Source organism: Nesoenas mayeri (genome assembly GCF_963082525.1).
Source record: "Nesoenas mayeri genome assembly, chromosome: Z".
Lineage (NCBI taxonomy): Eukaryota > Metazoa > Chordata > Aves > Columbiformes > Columbidae > Nesoenas > Nesoenas mayeri.
Window position 1 is genome coordinate 64,506,905 of NC_137542.1, and position 18,871 is coordinate 64,525,775.

Below are 18,871 nucleotides of genomic sequence, written 5' to 3' on the forward strand. Positions count from 1 at the left end.
CTATCTTGTAACAGACATATTATTTCTGCTGTCAAAAACAAAATCTTCTAGAAAATGAGCCACTTCTGTATTGGCCAGCATGATGTATCTTTTATCTTTCACCTTTCCTTAGACTAAGATTGTAGCGGCACCACAGTGGTGCAAGGAGTGGGGAGGAGGTCTGCTCCGCAGCCACTGGAACATGATGCAGCGCAGCTGAAAATCAACTTTGACACCCTTACTAGTCCAGCTGTAGCATTGTGGGTGAACTCTTTGAATATTTACTCAGCTTTTCAAATGCTTTTTTCAGCTCTCCATGCTGTCCCTGCTACACTATTGCCAGCACCTGAGGCAAATAACTGCAGCCTCACTGGCACTTGTGCCTCTTGTATTGCAGCCATGGCAGTGCTGTACATAACAGCAACGCAGGCAGGGTGCCTATGATCTCAGATCCATACGGTGCATTGGAAAACATCTACCCCATGTTGCCTGCCTGCACGTAGTGCCGTCACAGCTTTGTTTTTGTGTGAGGTATGAGAGCACGTTCCCAGCAGAGGAATCATAAGGAAATTAACTCACTCTTCACAGTCACTATGCAGTTCTGGCAGACCTGCTTCCCACGCCACCGTCTCCAATGCTCCTTTTAAAAATATATCATGATCAAATGGATCTCTTCTAGACACTATGCAGAGAACAGCCTTTGCAAACTCAAGTGTTAATACAGCAGGAAGAATCAATGGGTTTACAGAAAAGCAGAGATTAATTAATTAAGGGGAGCACTGCACACGGGAGTATGGAAAGCAAGGAAGTTAAAAAAATCAATTTTATAGTCTAAATGGCCACAGGTGACTGATAACATCTGAATTAATAATTTTTTTAATACCTTGCTAAAAAACCTTAAAGGTATTTGGTTTTCAGTGTGTTATTAAGTATTTTCAGACAATCTGGTTGCTTTTAGGCAAAGGTGCTTGAAAAGCAGAGTCATCTAAAACTAATGTTAGAGGGCAGACAGCAAAGGGGAGGAGTCTTTTTGGAAAATGTTTGAGAGTAAGTGATGTTGAAGGGAGAGGGAAGGTTTTGTGCAGCAGGAAACAAGCCAGTCAGGCAATTACAATGAAACTAAGAAAAACATTTTAAAGAGAACTATTTTAGCTGCTTGGATGTACTTTCTCCTGCCATTATTACCAACCAGCATTTGTACACCCATAGGTAACGTACTTCCCAAAGGGTGCAGCATCTAGTTCTGTGGAGCTTTAGCCCTCATGCTTACAAGGCAGAAGCCCCAGCAAGACTTGTTTAGTGTAAGGTTTGTTGTGGCCATGGCTGGAGTAGCAAAGCAGAGCCCTGGAGAAGCAGACTCAAACACCACTCAACCTACAGTACCAAGGGCTGTACTTGGACACAGAGATGAAGTACTAGGGCACATCCAAAGGAGAAGACAGCAGAAGAAGGGCACGCCTGCCTTTGTGGCATTTATCCATTGGGTCAGACCCACTGGTGGATGTGAGCACCGCTGTCATTGAGTGGGGGACCTCATCACCTTTTCCTCTACTTTGGGCACTGCACAGCCACCTGATCAGGAGCTGGGATAAATATCCCCTGCAAAGCTCCTGACTCCATACATGTTAAAGTGTGAATTTGTCAGCAGAGTTTTGGTGCCACTGCCTCTCTTCTATATTCCATAGGTGATGATGCAGCAGAGCTCTCATCTTGGCTAGGCTAAAACTGAGCAATGGCGTTTAATAGGAACTTGAAGGTCAGGAATTGAGCATCATCTCGGTATGCTACACTTGACTGTTGACAGATGGCATCCGGTGAGCATGCCAGCTTTCCCTGAAGCACAAGAGCAGAGACCCTACCTTCCACTCTGTAAATCCAGCTCCCTCCATGTGTCTTGAGTTCAGGGTCTGCAGCCACCTCCCGTACCATCCCTTCAGTCCCTTTAAATATTTTTTTCAACACTTCCATAGCTCTTGGCTCAAAAGGAAGCCATCCATGTAAGACAGCTTCAGGGGTCCTTTGCTTGAAATTCTTGCCCGTTCTTTTCTGCCATTTCCTTTAATCCTGTGGTTCAACCTGCCATAACCTCCAGCAGCAGAGGTTTGCCTTTTGAGATTCTCCTTCCACCCCACTGCATCCAGCACTTGTGATGCTCCTAAGCGCTTGGCCTGTCCCAGTGGTCTGTACTTCCACTGCTGAGGGAGGAAACCCTGCAAAAATGGCACTCCAGGCTACAGCTTTTCTTTGGCTGCCTCAGAAACTCTTGTCTGCTCAGTGGATAGCCTTGTTAGCTGTGGCAAAATTAATGCATAAAATAGTCATGTCTGCATGCATGTGCACATCGCTATTTTGTCTAAACAGCGACATCTCCTGACACCCGAGCTGCAGCTGTGTTAGTGGGTTACTACTCCAATAAAGTTGTTGTTGTTGTTATACACAGTAAATGGCCTCCCGAGGGCCAACCTTAACAAGAACCATATCTGCTCCTGCGTTTCATTCAGTGCCAAGCACGCTGTCAGCACTTAACAGCTATTAATAATAACAGAAGGAATTACAAAGCTTCATGGGATGGAATGAAGCCTGCTTAAAGACAGTTCTTTGAGGGCTGTCCTACTTTGCTTGTATTCATAAATCCAAACTGGATCTATTTAAGATGATAAAATTACCAGTGTAATGTAATTCCGAGCTTGAAGCTTTGCCAGGCATTAACTGCTAAGGCTATTTCCATAAACAAAGTGCACTTTCTCAAGGAACATTGACTTCAGCTTTTAACTGTGATTTCCTGGGAAAAACCGTTATGTTGGTGAAAATTCAAATATGCAGTTTATTCAGACATTAATTAAAATTGTTTGTAAAAGCAGTAAAGATTTCTGTTTTGGGCATTTTCTGACAGCTATTTGATTTAACTGGTTTAAAGAGTTCATCACATTGTTCAGCTCCTATAGCTGGTTAGCAAATGGCAGCAAATACCTGATATGAAGATAAGTATTTTTTTCAGATTTATTGGGCCAATTTGGCATAACTGGGGGCAAGTGACGTTTTAAAAAAATTGTTGCACCTAGGGAATCATGGCTGAATTTATTCCAATATTGTAGGTAATGAGTATCTTAGAAGTTTTCACACAGGGTTGAAATACATAATCACGTATGAAACATGAAAGGCAGTGTGTAATTTTCCATTTGGTGAGGGGCAAGAGGGCTGAGTAACATAAAATTCTGCTCTTGAGGGCCATCAAATTAGGATTAGATGTCTCTTCAATAAATCGAAGATGGAAAATTTATCTGTGAGATACAAATTCCAAAATATTTTTATTATTATACAATATATTGTAACTCTTATGAAACTGAACCATTAAAATAATCTATGCTCTAATAAACAATGATTAATAACATCAACTTCTGAAAAATAACAATGGATGCTTTTTTCCTAATATTTCCATTCTTGGTTTTCAGTCTTCAATGACTTAATACAGACATGTGTTAGCAGGTTAAATCAAGACGTATGTATTTTAGGCATGCATATGCATATCAACTATGTACACTCATGCACCACAAGATGCTCTAAACGAACATGTGACTTGACTCTGCAATTACACATTGTTTTCTGTCCTCATTGCTTGTAGTGTGTGTGTAACTTGACTAAAATATGTGTCCCAGTGCAGCAGAGAAGCACACAAGCAAAGATCCTGTTATACATTCAGGATCTTGCTACCATCTTTAAGACTTCTACAGTGAGTTCTTCAGACTAGACTATTTCTCTTTTATTTCTGCATTGATTTTCATACACTGTTGAAACAATAGCAAAAAATAATAGCCAAAAGAAAACTGTTGCTAGTCAGTTCTGTTAGCTGGTGTATAAAAGCACATAATGAATCTGGCAACCATAACTTTTTTTTTTTTTTAGTTATTTTATGGGGTCTAAGAAAAATCTCTGATTTATGTTGCACTGTGGCAGTTCAGTGGTGTTGCTTGTTATGAAAAATTGAAGGACCTAATACTCCCAACATCAATGTAAGCAACTAAACGCCAGATAAAGTGAGCCTGAATTAATTAGGCTACACCTGCACCAACAATATTTAAGCTGATACTCATTCCGAGCTGATGATATTGCAAGTGAATTATTATCCAGCTGTATCACAAGCCCGGCTTTGATTACGAAGGCATGTTGATTATTCACATTAAGGTTTCATTATTTACTTGGAGTCAAGGGCATAGTTTTGCAGCTCTTCTGGATTTTTTTTTTTACTAAACAGATGGAGGAGAGCTTGTTTTTATTTTGTGAAAATAACAGAAAGGTAACACAACATGTCATGTAAATCTTAAACATCTTAGTAATCCTACCCTTTGGGTCACCACCTCCTGGTCTGTATGGCTAAGTAAACATTAAAGATTGACACATTTGTTGCTTTATTTTGGTTTACCATAAATATTAAGTACAGCATATAGAGCATGAGTTGAGATGGGAGAAGTATGTGAAACAGGTAGCATAATCTGTAAAAAGAGCAATTTTTTTCCCCTAGCCACTACCTGGCTCTTTCTTTTCTGCCATGTTGGATCTTACTCTCTCTTCTTGTCTTTTTCCTACCTTCCACTAAAAGCAAGGCCAAATCCTAAATAATTTTAACATGGAATTTGAACAATTTATGAAAGGGCTTTTTCAGTTGCCTACCACAGCAGGAGCTGTGCAAATGTTTTCAACTTTGATGCTCCCAGTGCTGCATACTCTCATCAGCTGCTGCATTAGTCCAGTTCTCACTGACATAGCCCTACAGTAGGTGATTTTAAGCAAGGTATTCTACTCTTTGAGCGTGCATACTGAGGTTCATGTGTATCTACATCTGTGTATTCTTGTTCTTTGCATACCCATCTAACTGCTTCTTCTAATATAGTGGAATTCATTCAGAAATGCAGTTCTAGGAGGGCATCTCCAATGTGTTTGCATCAAAGAGTTAAGAAATTATTTTTAACTGAAACATTGTTTGGGGAAATATTCACTTGCACCATTTGGTAGCGTGAAGAGCTTATCATTTTTTTCCCCTCCCCATCAATGACTGGTTATGCTGTTTGGTTTGTTGCTTTTTTTTCCTGCCTTTCCTTCTCATTATAGAAGTACACAAATAGAAGCCAGCCTCTGCTGCCATTCCCACAATTCCCCATTTTTCAATCTGCCCACATTTTTGGACATTTATGCTTTTACCTTGTGGCTTTCTTGAAGATGTGTGGAATTTGATGTCACTACAGTTAAGGGAAAGATTTGCAGATGCAATTTGTACCACAGCTTCTTCTCTGTTTCCTTTCTGTTCTTTCCCAGCTTATCCAGGTTTCAACAGGTTGAAAAAGAAATGCAAAAACACAAGAAGCATAAGACATTTTGTACAACTGCCTTTATGCATACTATCAAGTGTTCTGTGCCTCTCAAGACTTCTTATATACAAATGAAGGCCACATTCAAGGATCCTGAAATACAAGAATGAAGTCCCTATCAGATGTGATTGATTTGTGAAGATGAAACACATGCATATTCACATTGATTTTACACATGCAACTGTGCCCATTCTGTCTGTGCAAAAAGGCACATGGTCTAAAAACAACCCTGATGAGAAAGGTGCTCTGTGCCTCTGTGGCAGCATAGTGCTGTCTATGGGTGTCCTGCTCAGTCCATGTCCAGACAGCTTGGAGGGCAGGAGGAGCAAGCACCTGTGTGTCTGCAAAAGACCAGAAAGATATGGAAGGCTCTGTAATAATGCAGAGTGTTGGCACATCACAAAAAACTGAAGTACCTCTGATTTTGAGGGCAAAATCTGGGGAAGTGGAATATATAAGCCTTATTTGAGCAAATATGGTATTTTTTTTTCCCCTTAATGTTTTATCTGGATTAGCAAAACCACAGAGGTAATGGATTACACATGTACAAACATGGAGCTATGTGACTTCACTATCTGCAATAATTTGTTTGTCTTTTTCTGTCCCTTTCAATCAAAGATTTTGCAGGGAACTGTTGTTTTATGGCAAAAATCCTATTGCACCTCCGCAGTCTGTGCAGATGAATTTCTGATGAAGTCTTACTAGTTTATTTTCCTCCTTCCCTTAAGATGGCACAAGCAGAGTGAGGCCAACTGATTATCCAAATAATGTGTTTTTTTAAAAAGATAGTGAAACAGTAGACATGATACATGTGCTGTGGTGACTGCTGTCCTGTCCTACTTCATGCAGAAAGTGGCACGTTGAATGGTGAAAAGCAAAGGAAAGCAACAACAACACAGTAAAGAGGTGCAAGCCACAGCCTTCTTGAGCTTCCAGATTTTGCCAGGCCACTGTATGAGCTGACCACAGTGATGTGTGGCAGGTGCCTGGGGACTTGAGATTGTGACAAGCCAATGCTGGCTTGAATTCTGGCATAGCCTGTTGCTGGTTGGGTTTGGGTTGCAGAGTGGCAGAAAAACAAGAAGGACACTCCAGGTAGTGCCCATTATCATGGAAGCCACCACCAGTTTCACGGTTAGAAGTTTAAATGCACACCTATTTCTGTTTTGGCAGTCACCTACTTGGACGGCATTATTGCTCAATATGTCCTGAGGTATGTCTTCAGGTTAACAAAGCCTGAAGCTTTACCTTAAATCTAAGTTCTTGATAGTATCCACTGAACCATCAATAAAGAGGAAGGTGCAGCTATGCAAAACATGAAAACATCAGGCCATCTACCCAGGGCTGTTAAATAGTATGCCCTGTTCCCCAAGTAGCAAACACAGCATCTTACATACAGACTGATGATCCATCTGAAAAAAAAATAATTATCCACTATATTTTAAAAAAATCTGACACAATATAACCCAAGCAGCAGAGCAGTAATCTCATCCTAGCATTTTATAAAGGATGTATAGCAGCTACTCTGCTAAAGCGTGTCCCATGTTGTTTGGTAAATAGTGTATGTAGCTGCAATCAATTGCTCATTAGCTTTGCCACACATGGCACAGAGACAAGCAAACATGTCATTGCTGATTTCCCCTTGACCCTGTGCTGTTATCACATGTGGGGTGAGGTTCAAGAGGGTATTTTCTGACAGGTCACGTGAGCTATGGAGCCTTTTTTACCTGTTCTCTATGGAAAAACTTCTCCATCACTTTGTACATGTTCTTCAGGAAGACACAAGACTGCTAAATCTCAAAATCAGACTCCATGTAACTTTGGAGGTATTGACACTGTGCCCTGAAACCTCTCAAAGTAACCTCCATAAGCACTGAGAGAGGGTCTCCCATGAGCTCAGTGGTGTCAGAAAACTGAGGCAAGCCTCTCATGTAGGTCCACATGGATCTGTTCCACCACATGTAACTGCTGCAGCTGCTGCAGGTCACCTCATGCCTGTAGGGCAATGAGTGTTTATAAATCAGGCACTTTTGGAGACACCCTCCCTACGGTCCCCACTTGCCCTATGAGGTTTTGCATCATATCACAGATGTGAGCTGAATAATGTCTGTTGGATGAAGATTAGCCAGAAAATACACCCAGGAGAAGCGCTTGTGTATTTCAACTGCTAATCAGCATTCAGTCCACAGGACTAAGGCTCATATAAACCCACATACAGTGAATATGGACACTAGGCTCTCTGCACCTGCTGTTTCACTTTGCAGACCCACTCCTGCTGAGCAGCACTGCTCAGCTAATGCAGGCACAGCCCATGAGATCCCACCTGGCTGTGCTGTATGCTTCTCTGCCAGACACACTGCTGCACACTTGGGGATGGAGCGGCAAGAGCGACATGCAGCATGTCCTGCTGATGTCTATTCACTCTGACAGCTAAAGTGAAGCCAATAATGATATTTGCAGCAGGCATAGATTATTTTACGTGCTGTATACAATCAGCACGCCCTAGTTCTCCGCAAATGACCCTCGGACTCCCCTTGGTCCTTCATGCAGAGAGAAGTCTGACCCATTAGGTCATGGAGGTGAGTAGGAGGAGGGTGCACGTAAGTGCATTATGTAGCATCTCTCCCCAAGCTGAAGTCCTTCCAGATGTCTACTTCTGCTATGAGAGAGAGGATGCTCAGTTCTTGGGTGATTTCACTAGATCTTTTGCCACAGGTATTTTTTTTTTTTTCCTTAAACAAGCCAACTTTCAGTTGTGTGGAAGCTCAGGATACTTTTTAATGGCATCTTTAGTGTTCACAGTAAGGGAGAAAAACTTCAGCTCTCCTGGCTCAAAAGCCAGGTGACCTACAAGGCAGCAGGTTAAAAACGTACCGACTCCGCATCCTTGCCAGCTGCCGGGACAGGGGGGACACGCGATCGCGTCAATGCCGCGAAATTTCAGCTTGGGCGGGTGAGCAGAAGCGGCGCCGCGGCCCCGCCCGCCAGCTGCTGTGCCGCGATGCGGAGACAGTCGCCGGCACAGCAGCTCCGCAGGCCAGGGCTGCACCGAGGCAGCACCGGCCCTGGTCCCGGCCCCGATTCCGATTCCGATCCCGATCCCCATCCCCATCCCTATCCCTATCCCCATGCCCATGCCCATGCCCATGCCCATGCCCATGCCCATCCCGGTCCCGCCAGTCGCTCCGGAGCACTGCGGCGCCCCCTGGCGGCGGCGGGACGGCGGGACGTGGGCACCGGCCGGGGCCCGGGGGCGCGTCCTGGCAGAGCCCTCCGGCGGCTTTCGGGGTGAAACTGCTCGGCCGTGGCCCAGCTCGGGCAGGGGAGAGTGGCACGGCCCCGTGGGGACGGGGGCTACAGGCTCCGCGCAGAATGGAGAGGGCGGCCCAGCATCCCTGAGTGTCCCGCGGTGACGTGGCGCAGGAGGCCTGTGCGTAACTGGGTCTCTCTGGAAAGGAACGAGCCCTACTTACAGGTTTATTTTTTTTTCACTGACACCCCAATTTCCTAAACCTCGACCCAGTTTAAAAAATAACTCTTTGAAGTATTTTGGCGCTGCTACTTGTGAACACCTGGTTGTATGTGCTTTATGCTTGGGTACATGTATTCAGGCACATGCATGGGAGCACCAGTGGTAGAAACGGGTACTTCTGGTGAAATTGGGCTTTTTAAAGAAAGTTCTACAAAACCAGAGCAAAGCAAACTTTGACTCGTATATTCCTGTACTTCTTCACAGATATGGCAGCAGACTTCAGATTTAAATGTTATCTGAGAAGAAATTAACATCCTGCAGCTGCATTTGGCACATGGCATTTAGTGTTTTGAAACAGCTCCTAGATCTTAGAGCAGGTCTGTGCAGAATTTTTACTGCAATGAACAGATTGTGCTCAGCTTTGTATCAATAGATATGTCTCTACCCATTCATATGTTAACCACCTCATGATCAAAATCTTATAAATCAAGGCATATTAGGAAAATCCCAGTAAGCCATTCAGTGTTACACAGCTGAATACTCACAACTTTCTGTCACTCTAGCTAGAATTTGAGATGCATCTAACTATAACAAAACATTCTGCAGGTCTGCAGTAGCATTGCAGGCAATGTGGGAGAAAGCAATTTTGCTTGAAGAGCACTAGTTTGAATGAAAAGTGGATTGAGCAAAATCTCAAATACAGTCTTCTAGGTGCTTTGAGGAGTTAAATCACTATAATCTAGTAGAGCTGTGTCAGTTCACCTTGGTTGAAGGTCTGGCCAAATAGGTTTGTTCTTTCACTCATCATAGTGAATTCATGTGATGGTTAAATGACTAAGGATACAGTAGCAAAAAAACAAACTAACTAAAGACAAAACCAAAAAGTTAAAATAGAAAAAAATGATGAAAGTAGAAGATGGAAGGAAGAGGAGGAATAAAAGCCTTCCTAGAATATTGCTCTATTCTTAAAAACAGTAATCAGCAATCTGTACAGCAAGGAAATATCATCAGACCAGAGCTTGTCAGGTATCTGTGCAACATGAAAAGACTACAGAATTCAGACAAAATTCATCTGATGGGTCAAGATCATTTTAATACATAGTCATTTAAATTTATTTATTCAACCTTCTTTCCAAAAAGAAATCCAGGTCTCTTTCAATGAACTCAGTGTATACAGAAGTAAACTCTAAACCCGATATGGAGTCCACAGGGCAACCTTCTAGATTTCTCATATTTATTCCGATAGTACGATTTGGCATCATAAAAATAAAGCTAGAATTACCCCACGAAACATACTTATGCCACATATTTGGGAAACAAATAAAAGAGCAACAGCAGAAGTCTGTAGTTTCTGACTGAAGGCATTTTCTTGTGGGGCAGGGTGATCAGGTAGAAATTTTGAGCCTGATCCTGCAATTGGATCTGTCAAGCCTGACCTCTGTGCTCCTGCACTGCCTGCTGGAGTCAGCAGAACTACACGCTAAATGCAGGGATCTGTCCATGTGGAAACAACTGGAGATTTGGGACCTTCCAGTTTCCCACTGTGGAGGATGAGTTCATTTCCCTCTAAATTCTGGAAGAGGAGCAAGAGATTTCTATAAGAGAAACTTGCATTTATTTTTAGACTTTCTGTTCTCTCACTCAGTCTTATAGAGATCATGATGAACACAGAATGCCTGCCTTTCTACAACTGTACATAGCTGCCTGCTAACACTAGGCTGTCACTGCTGAAAACCAATGTGCCCCGTATTTCTCTAGTGAGAAAAAGCACTCACAAATTTGTAGTCACTACTAGTAGACGTTGCTGCAGCTGCTAATCCAGCTTTTATTCGGTTTACATGTTGTGTCCCAAATATGACCTGTCATTGTCGTGCCCATCACTGTGGAGCACAGTGGTTGTCTTGTGCCTCTCCAAAAATGCTTTATTTCTTGGCATCCTCGAAGTATACAGGACAGGGAGGTGAATGCACACCTGGAACTCCATGCAACTGGACAATGTTCAGAATGCTCCTCTCCATCTGCAGTTAGATCTCCTGCTTGCTAGTGAGGCTGCATGGACACTCAGTGACTTCCAGCTGCCAGCTACATCCCATACTGCCTGCTCCTGCTCAATATCAGGCTTCTCCAGCCCTCAGGAATGAGATCCATCATAGATTGATGACAAATGGCAAGAGCTGTGTTGGCAAGTAAGATGAAGTTCATGCATTCTATAGTGGACACCCACTTTTCACCATAACATTTCAAGCCAGGAGACTGACCCGCAGGCACACCAGCAGCATACTGCTCGGTCAGTTTGGACATGACCGTGGACCTCTAGATCATTTTGCATGGTGCCTGCATGGGCTGAGAACAGATTTTGGTTTGAGTCATTTGAGGGAGACACGCAAAACTGATGGGATCCTGCACAGGGAGATCCTGACTTGTCCAGCTGTGTCAGGGCATTTCTAGGAACAGTCAAAAGCAGAACTTGAAGAATATGTGGAAATACAAAACAAAAATGAAAGGACTCGTGGCATTCTCATTGCCTTGGGGTTTAGATAGCTCTAGAGCAAAGCTCTTTGAGACCTTTAGCCTGGATTGCAAGATTTTGGAGTTTCTGCACCTCATCCTTTGTTAGACACAGCTGTGATTTGTAGATACAATGTCTGGAACCATGTTGATCCTGAAAGCTGAACTTGAATTAGAAAGTTCACTGCAGCCCATAATTACCTGGATGCTCTGAGGAAACCTACAGGCTGCATTGTGTGCTTAAGACCCACATTCAGACAAGAAGGAACCTCAGGAAGAGTTGCACTAGAATGAGGGCACAGCAGGGAGAAGCTGTGATTATTAAAGCCTTTAAAACTGGTAGGACCACACAGCTCTGACAAGGCTTCAGAAAGGTACCATTTTATTTAGGGACATTAACATAGTAGTTACAAGGACTCTTGGTGAGAGGTAGTGCTTTGCATCCCATCAGGTGTGGAAGAGAACTGAATTTGATGCACACAGGATCTCTTAGAGGTCTGGGTAAAAATGGGCAGAGGTCACCATTTGTATTTTGTCTGTTCTGGGGTGCTTTGATTCAAGCAGGATGCTCCAAAAATGCCTACACGACATATGAACCAAGCAGAGAAAGTCTAATCTGTAGACTGGACTTATTAAGGAGTGATCTAGTCCAAGGAATCAGACAGAATTAAGACATTATAGTCACTTTCATGATCAGACACTTGGGCACTTTTAAAGACTCCCAAGCAACAAAATGGGAAAATATATAGTGAACAAAGCAAATGTTTTATAATGATGCTGAATGTCCAGGATCAATCATGACAAACATCTTGTGCATTCACAGTTCACAGTGGTTTCAGCAAGTCTGAAAACTGGACTTCTTGTTGGGGAACCCTAATATGGATTTAGATCCTTGAATTTACTATTAATAGTTTTGCTATTAAATAATTAATACCTCTACTATTAAACTACGTAGGAAAGCGCTAATGAATTTTTGAGGGAGAAAAAAAAAGATTGGTTAAAGATTTTCAGTGATACCGAACTGTGTATCAGTATAAAGAGCTTGCTCACACCTGCTTATCATGCAAGTGTTTAAAGAAAATATTCTTGGGGATTAAATAACTGGTGTCTCTTAGAAGTGTCATATATCATCCATGGTTATTTTATGAAGACAGTGGGTATATTTCCTCATAACGAGGAGGTGACAAGTCATCACAGGCGTAGTCTTCCAGCAGCTCTTCTGGCTCATCAGAACTGTCCTCTGACCTGAAAATAGGAAGAGGAGCAGGCACAAAAAGAATTTATCAAACACAAAGCATGCAGGTAACCTCAGTGCTTGCATTCTGTCAGCCTTATCTGGGCAAAGCACTTCCTGACTTATTGAGAAAATGCTGTGAGGTGAAGTTTAACTATGATTCAGCCATATGCTCTGTTTGTGAACTGTAAAAGTGTCAGGAAGTGACCTTTGTTTTCATGCTGCTTATGCCTTTCACAGGTTGCTGAGGATGATGGGTCAGTCAGCAGTTTTTCAAACATGCTTTGATAAATGACCTAAAAGTGGTTTTTGTTCTAGGAAGGATATAATTCTGAGTAATTAGAATATTTTCCCTTAGAGCAAAGAACTATATAAAATTATTTTGTATCTGACTAAACCAGTTTCATACTGCTTTGTAATATCAGTGATCTTGTTCATGCTCCAAAACTAGGAAAAGAATTAAAGCTGGAAGGTTGCTATGCTGGAAGAGGCGCATGGTGTGACCAGGCCTAATCAGGAGGGAGAGCATCTGGTAGCAAACTGATTCTTTCATTGTCATAAAAACGCTGTTTGTGCGCTGACTCGTGTGTTGTGATTGTGAGTGGAATCCTCTGGCTGTACATGTAATAACCTTCTGGTGAACAGTTATCTAAAGCTAGTAGATAAGCATAAAAAACATATAAGCATAAAAAACATGTACAGAAGCTTATATACTAATATCTTCAAAAATAACAAGAGATTTAGTAGACTGTAAATTGAAAGGGAGTCAGAAGTTAATTTAATTTGGATAAAAATGCTTTACAGAATAAGTATGTCTCCATAGTCTTTACTCAATAAATACTTCTAACAAAGAAAAAAAAAAAAAAGTCTGAAGAAGGACAGCACCCTGGATTAGTTTTTGTTTCTTTTCTGTACTTAGCACTTAAGATACTTAGAAGCCTGTGTCCAAGCACAATAAACCATTTCAGAAGATGTACCTCTGACTCCTGGTACGCTCTACGGGATAAGAAGCGTAGTTCTCGTCTCCGGTGAAAGCCAGGTTATCCAGGGGGTAGGCAGGGCAGAAGTGAGGAGAGCCCGGGGAGGGAATTGGAGAGGTGCTGGACGAAACAGCACCGCAGCAGCTGAGCACCGGGTGAAGGTAACCAGAACCCACAGCAATGCCTTCCTGGGCTGGGTATGGTGGAGGGATGTACTGTACCACTGTGGCACCGTGAAAAGTTATAGGCTGGTTAATGCCAGTGAAGACAAAGGACTGTCCACTTGCAGTCTGGTCGAGGTCTGACACATTTTCATCTCCTTCTTTACAGGTCTTGCATGTAAGCATGTTAAATTTACAAACAGCAATCAGAATAAAAGTAACCCCAACAGAGAGCAGAATAGGTCCTAACAGCTGAGTCCACTCCAGGTGAGTAATGCCGTCATATTTTATCCATCCCATAACGGTGAAAGTGATCCCCACCAGTCCCAAAAACACACCTGAAAAGAGCAAAGTGGCGCCGGCTTTATCCCCATCTGATACCAGGATATCAGATCTATTTGGCTGATAAGGAGTGACAGAAAAGACATTCAAGGAGAAATCTTCTACATTGTTGTTGTTCTGCTCCATTACCGCATGTAACGTGTCTTCTGCCTCAAGAGAAAGAGGGCTTGTAAGGGACTTGGCAGCGCATTTAAAGTTGAAGGTTCAGGTTAGTTATACAAGAACTTTGTGCATGTATGGTTAACAGAGTCCATCATGTGAAAGAATAAACTTTGCTTAGAAGAATAAAGGTCTGGGAAGTGAAGCCTGAAGTGATCACTAAAGACTTCTTGAATTACCACCATCGCTTCCGAAATGGCTTCACCCTTGCATGGCTGCTTATCTCTTTGTTTATCCTCTTCCTTAATTTGAAAACCAATGATACTTCCTCGCTGTGCCCATGCCAGATGGGAAAGAAAGGAAACTGCAGCCACCGCGGCTTTTCCTAGGCTCCCTGCCAGCTGCTGCATTCAACATATGGACAGCATACGCTTTAGCAGACAGCAATGTTGTGACTCTTGCTCTCCTTGGGCCACTGTTCCACCAACCCAGATCTGCAGGGAAATGCGTGGACATCACTGGGAGTGCTTCACAGTGCTCTGAAGTGTGACATTTATAGCCAAGACTTGACCTCTGTTGCAGCTCATGCTGCAGGCCAGAGCTTCTGTGGTTTAAAAAATACCAAAGTAAGCTTTCTGATATTTTGCCAAGGGTGAGTAGTGGGTGGGTGTATGGTAAGCGCCAAGAGGGTGGTGAGTGTTGAACAGCCTGGGAGAGCTGCTGGTTATGGGAGAAAAATTATTTCAAGCCAGCTAAAGCTTTCCAGCTGTTTGAAGGTAGCATAATTACTCAGTAATTTTCCTTTAATTGTGGACATTTTTTGTTGTGGGATCTACACCGCTTGCTCAGAGTTTATAATGAATAAAGCCCACACACTCTCAATAGTGCACCACAGCAGGAATGAGAAAGCATGTCTTGTTAAACTTGGTAAAACGAGGGATCTCATCCTGTATCCAGAAGTACTTAAAATAGTTTTTATACATCATAATGAACATATGTCCCATATATTAAGCAGAAAGATTGACTGAATGTTGAAATTTTCTGTTTCCTTAGAGTATCAGACTAAAGTAATTGTTCTCAGAAAGTTCTGGTAGAATATCTTGGTATAAAAGGAAAAGTCCTGAACTACTCAATCTGGTTTGACTAGCATGGCAAAGAAGTACACACACTACAGGGATTACTCCTCAGGTGGTAGAATGTATAATGCTATTTCCTGCTAACAGCAGCTCTGGGGAAGCAAGCTTATCCTGAGATTTATAGACAAAAATAGCTCTAGAACTAGAAAACTCACCATCTTTCACACTGCTTCTTCGAAATCAGTAAAGGTGGCTCAATCTACTGTGCATTCATACCACAGTGTGACAACAGCTCATTTCTGAAAGGGGCTGCTCACTGAATTTGGTGCCTTCAGAACTGATGCTAAACACAATTGCAGATGTCTTTCTCATTTTTTAGCAGATAGATAGACCTTAAGGAATATCAGTGCTTGATTCCTTTAAAAAACTTGTCTGGGAAGTTTCCAAAGTCAGTATTATGGCTCATCTATTACCCAGGGTGCCAAAAAATTTTCTGACAAATACACTCAAGATCAGCCCTTCCCCCAGCACCAAGTCTAGTCAGGACACTCTGCACCACTTAAACAAAGTGTTAGGGCTTGCAATGCAGTGGTTTTGTATGACAACAACTGATTAGAAAGTGCTTAAATACTAGATAAGCTGTCCTTGTATTGGTAATTACAGCCAAAACTTAAGTAATCTTTAGTCTTGTATTTGGTAAACTTAATGGGATGAACTTCTGCCAGTGCTCTCTGCAAGTCAGGTTTTTCCATCCCATGAATCAATCTTGTTGCTGTTCTCTGAATCTTCCAGGCTTTCCAACATCCTTTTAAAAACAGCATTATGTCATATTGCTAGTGCTAGTGAGGACCTTCAGCCGGTGGCCCTGAAACATGTTGGCCACACTGGAGCACACCTAAAGACTTACAGAGATGAGCTAGAGGATCATGAGGTGGTAGAAGCCAACAGGAAAACACCAGTGAAATACTTCAAAGGAATCAAAGGATGTTCCTCCAAGAATGTGGCGTGGCTGACAGCTCAGTGCTCTTACAGCAATGCACACAGCATGAACAACAAACAGGAGGAACTGGAAGCCATTGTGCCGCTAGCAAGCTATGACCTAGTCGACATTACTGAAACTTGGTGGGATGGATTCCATGACTGGAGTGTGGCTATCGACGGCTACAGGCTGTTCAGATTGGATAGGTGAGGAAGGAAGGGTGGAGAGGTTGCTCTCTACATCAAGAAATGGATAGAGCATTAAGAGCTGCCCCTGAAGAATAGCCATGAGCAGGTTGAAAGCTTATGGATAACAGCCAGAGACCAAGGCAACAAGGAAACCTCATGGCTGGTGTCTACTGCAGGCCACCTCATTGAGGGAGCCTCTAGACAAAGACTTCTTAATGCAGCTACAGGAGGCATCGTGCTCACAGGCCCTTGTCCTGGGGGACTTCAACAACCCTGACTTCTGCTGGAAAAGCAGCATGGCGGGCTGTAGGAAATTCAGGAGACTCCTGGAATGCATTGAGGATAACTTCCTAAACCAGGTAATAGACAGCCCTACTGGGGGGGGATGCAATACTGGACATGATGGTCACCACTGCAAGTGAGCTAATAGGTGATGTTGAGATTAGAGGCAGCCTGGGCTGCAGTGATTATGCACCTATGGAGTATGCAGTCCTGAGGGATGTGGGACAGGCAAAGAGTAAAGTCAGGACTCTGAACTTTAGGAAAGCAAATTTCCAGATCTTCAAGAAGTTAGTCAACAGGACCCCCTGGCAAACTGCCCTTGGGGACAAGGGAGCAGAACAGAGCTGGGAGATCTTTAAGGATGCTTTCCAGAGAGTGCAAGAGTTCATGATGCCCAGGTGTAAGAAATCAGGTAAGGAAGGCAAGAAGCCAGCAAGGCTGAGTCATGACCTGGTGGTCAAACTGAAGGGCAAGAAGGAAATACACAGGCAGTGGAAGCAGGGACAGGTATCCTGGGAAGACAGGATATGGACATTGCCTGGTTGTATAGGGATGAGGTCAGGAAGACTAAGGCATAGCAGGAGCTGATCTTGGCAAGAGATGCAAAGAGTAACAACAAAGGCTTCTACAGGTATGTCAACCAGAAAAGGAGGTTCAAAGAAAGCGTATTCCCTCCCCACCCCGATGAGCAAAATTGGAAAACTTCTAACAACGAGTGAGAAGGCTGAGTTACTTAATGACATTTTTGCTTCAGTCTTCACTGGCAGCCTCTCTTCCCACACTTCTCGAGTGGATGAATTGCAAGATGGGACTGAGGGAGAAAAGTCCCTCCCATTGTAAGTGAAGATCAGGTTCACGACCACTTGAGGAACCTGAACATACATGAATCTATGAAACTTGACAAGATACATCCCAGAGTCAATTATATAGAATCATAGAATGTCCTGAGTTGGAATGGACCCACAAGGATCATCAAGTCCAACTCCTGTCCCTGCACCAGATAACCCCACTGTTCACACCGTGTGTCTGAGGGCATTGTCCGGTCTCTGCTTGAACACTGTCAGGCTTGGGGCCGTGACACCTCCCTGGGGAGCCTGTTCCAGCGCTCCAGCACCCTCTGGGTGAAGAACCTTTTCCTAATGTCCAACCTAAACCTGCCCTGGCACATCTTCCTGCCATTCCCTCACATTCTGTCATTGGTCACTCAGGAGAAGAGAGTCTGGCACCTGCTCTTCCTCCTCTCGCTGTGAGGAAGCTGTAGCCACGACGAGGTCTCCTGCCAGTCTCCTCTTCTCCAGGCTGAACAAACCAAGTGACTTTAGCTGCTCCTTGTACGGCTTCCTCTCCAAACCTGTCACTAACTTTGGTGCCCAGACCTGCACACAGTGCTCCAGGTGAGGCCGCACCAGTGCAAAGCAGAGCGGGACATTCACCTCCCTGCCTGGCTGGCGATGCTGTGCTGGATGCACCCAGGACACGGTTGCCCTCTTGGCTGCCAGGGACACTGTTGGTTCATGTTCAACTCGCCATCAACCAGAACCCCCAGATCCTTCTCCACAGAGCTGCTTTCCAGCATCTCATCCCCCAGTCTGTAGGGACAGCCAGGGTTGCTACGTCCCAGGTGCAAAATTCCCCACTTGCCCTTGTTGAACTTCATGCGGTTGGTGGTTGCCCAGTTCTCCAGTATGTCCAGATCCCTCTGCAGGGCCTCTCTGCCCTCGAGAGTGTTGACAGCTCCTCCCAATTTTGTGTCATCAGCAAACTTGTGAAGTAATCCCTCAAATCCTGAGTCTAAGTAATTTATAGAGACATTGAAGAGTGTCGGCCTTAAGATGGATCCCTGTGGAAGCCGCTAGTGACGGGTGGCCAGTCCGACACAATCTCATTTACTAGAACCCTTTGAGCCCAGCCTGTCAGCCGATTGCTCACCCACTGCACTGTGTGTTTATCCAGCTATTTGCTGGACATCTTGCCCAGGAGAATACTGTGAGAGACAGTATCAAAGGCTTTACTGAAATCCAAAAAGATCACATCGGCAGGCTTCCCTTGGCCGACTAGTCCTGAGGGAACTGGCTGATGTAGTCGCCAAGCCACTCTCCAAGGTATACGAGAAGTCATGGCAGTCAGGTGAAGTCTCTGGTGACTGGAAAAAGGGAAACATCACACTTATTTTTTTAAAATAGCAGAAAGGAGGACCCTGGGAACTAC

At 43.6% G+C, this 18,871-nt stretch overlaps 1 protein-coding gene across 1 annotated transcript; it reads right to left on the minus strand.

Moving 5' to 3' along the window:
* Window positions 1–12,464: 12,464 nt before the first annotated feature.
* Window positions 12,465–14,165, minus strand: TMEM174 (transmembrane protein 174; the record flags this gene model as incomplete). Its single annotated transcript, XM_080361967.1, has 2 exons — window positions 12,465–12,567; window positions 13,534–14,165. 2 exons carry the CDS (start codon window positions 14,163–14,165, stop codon window positions 12,465–12,467), a joined length of 735 nt encoding a protein of 244 aa, XP_080218093.1.
* Window positions 14,166–18,871: the final 4,706 nt, after the last annotated feature.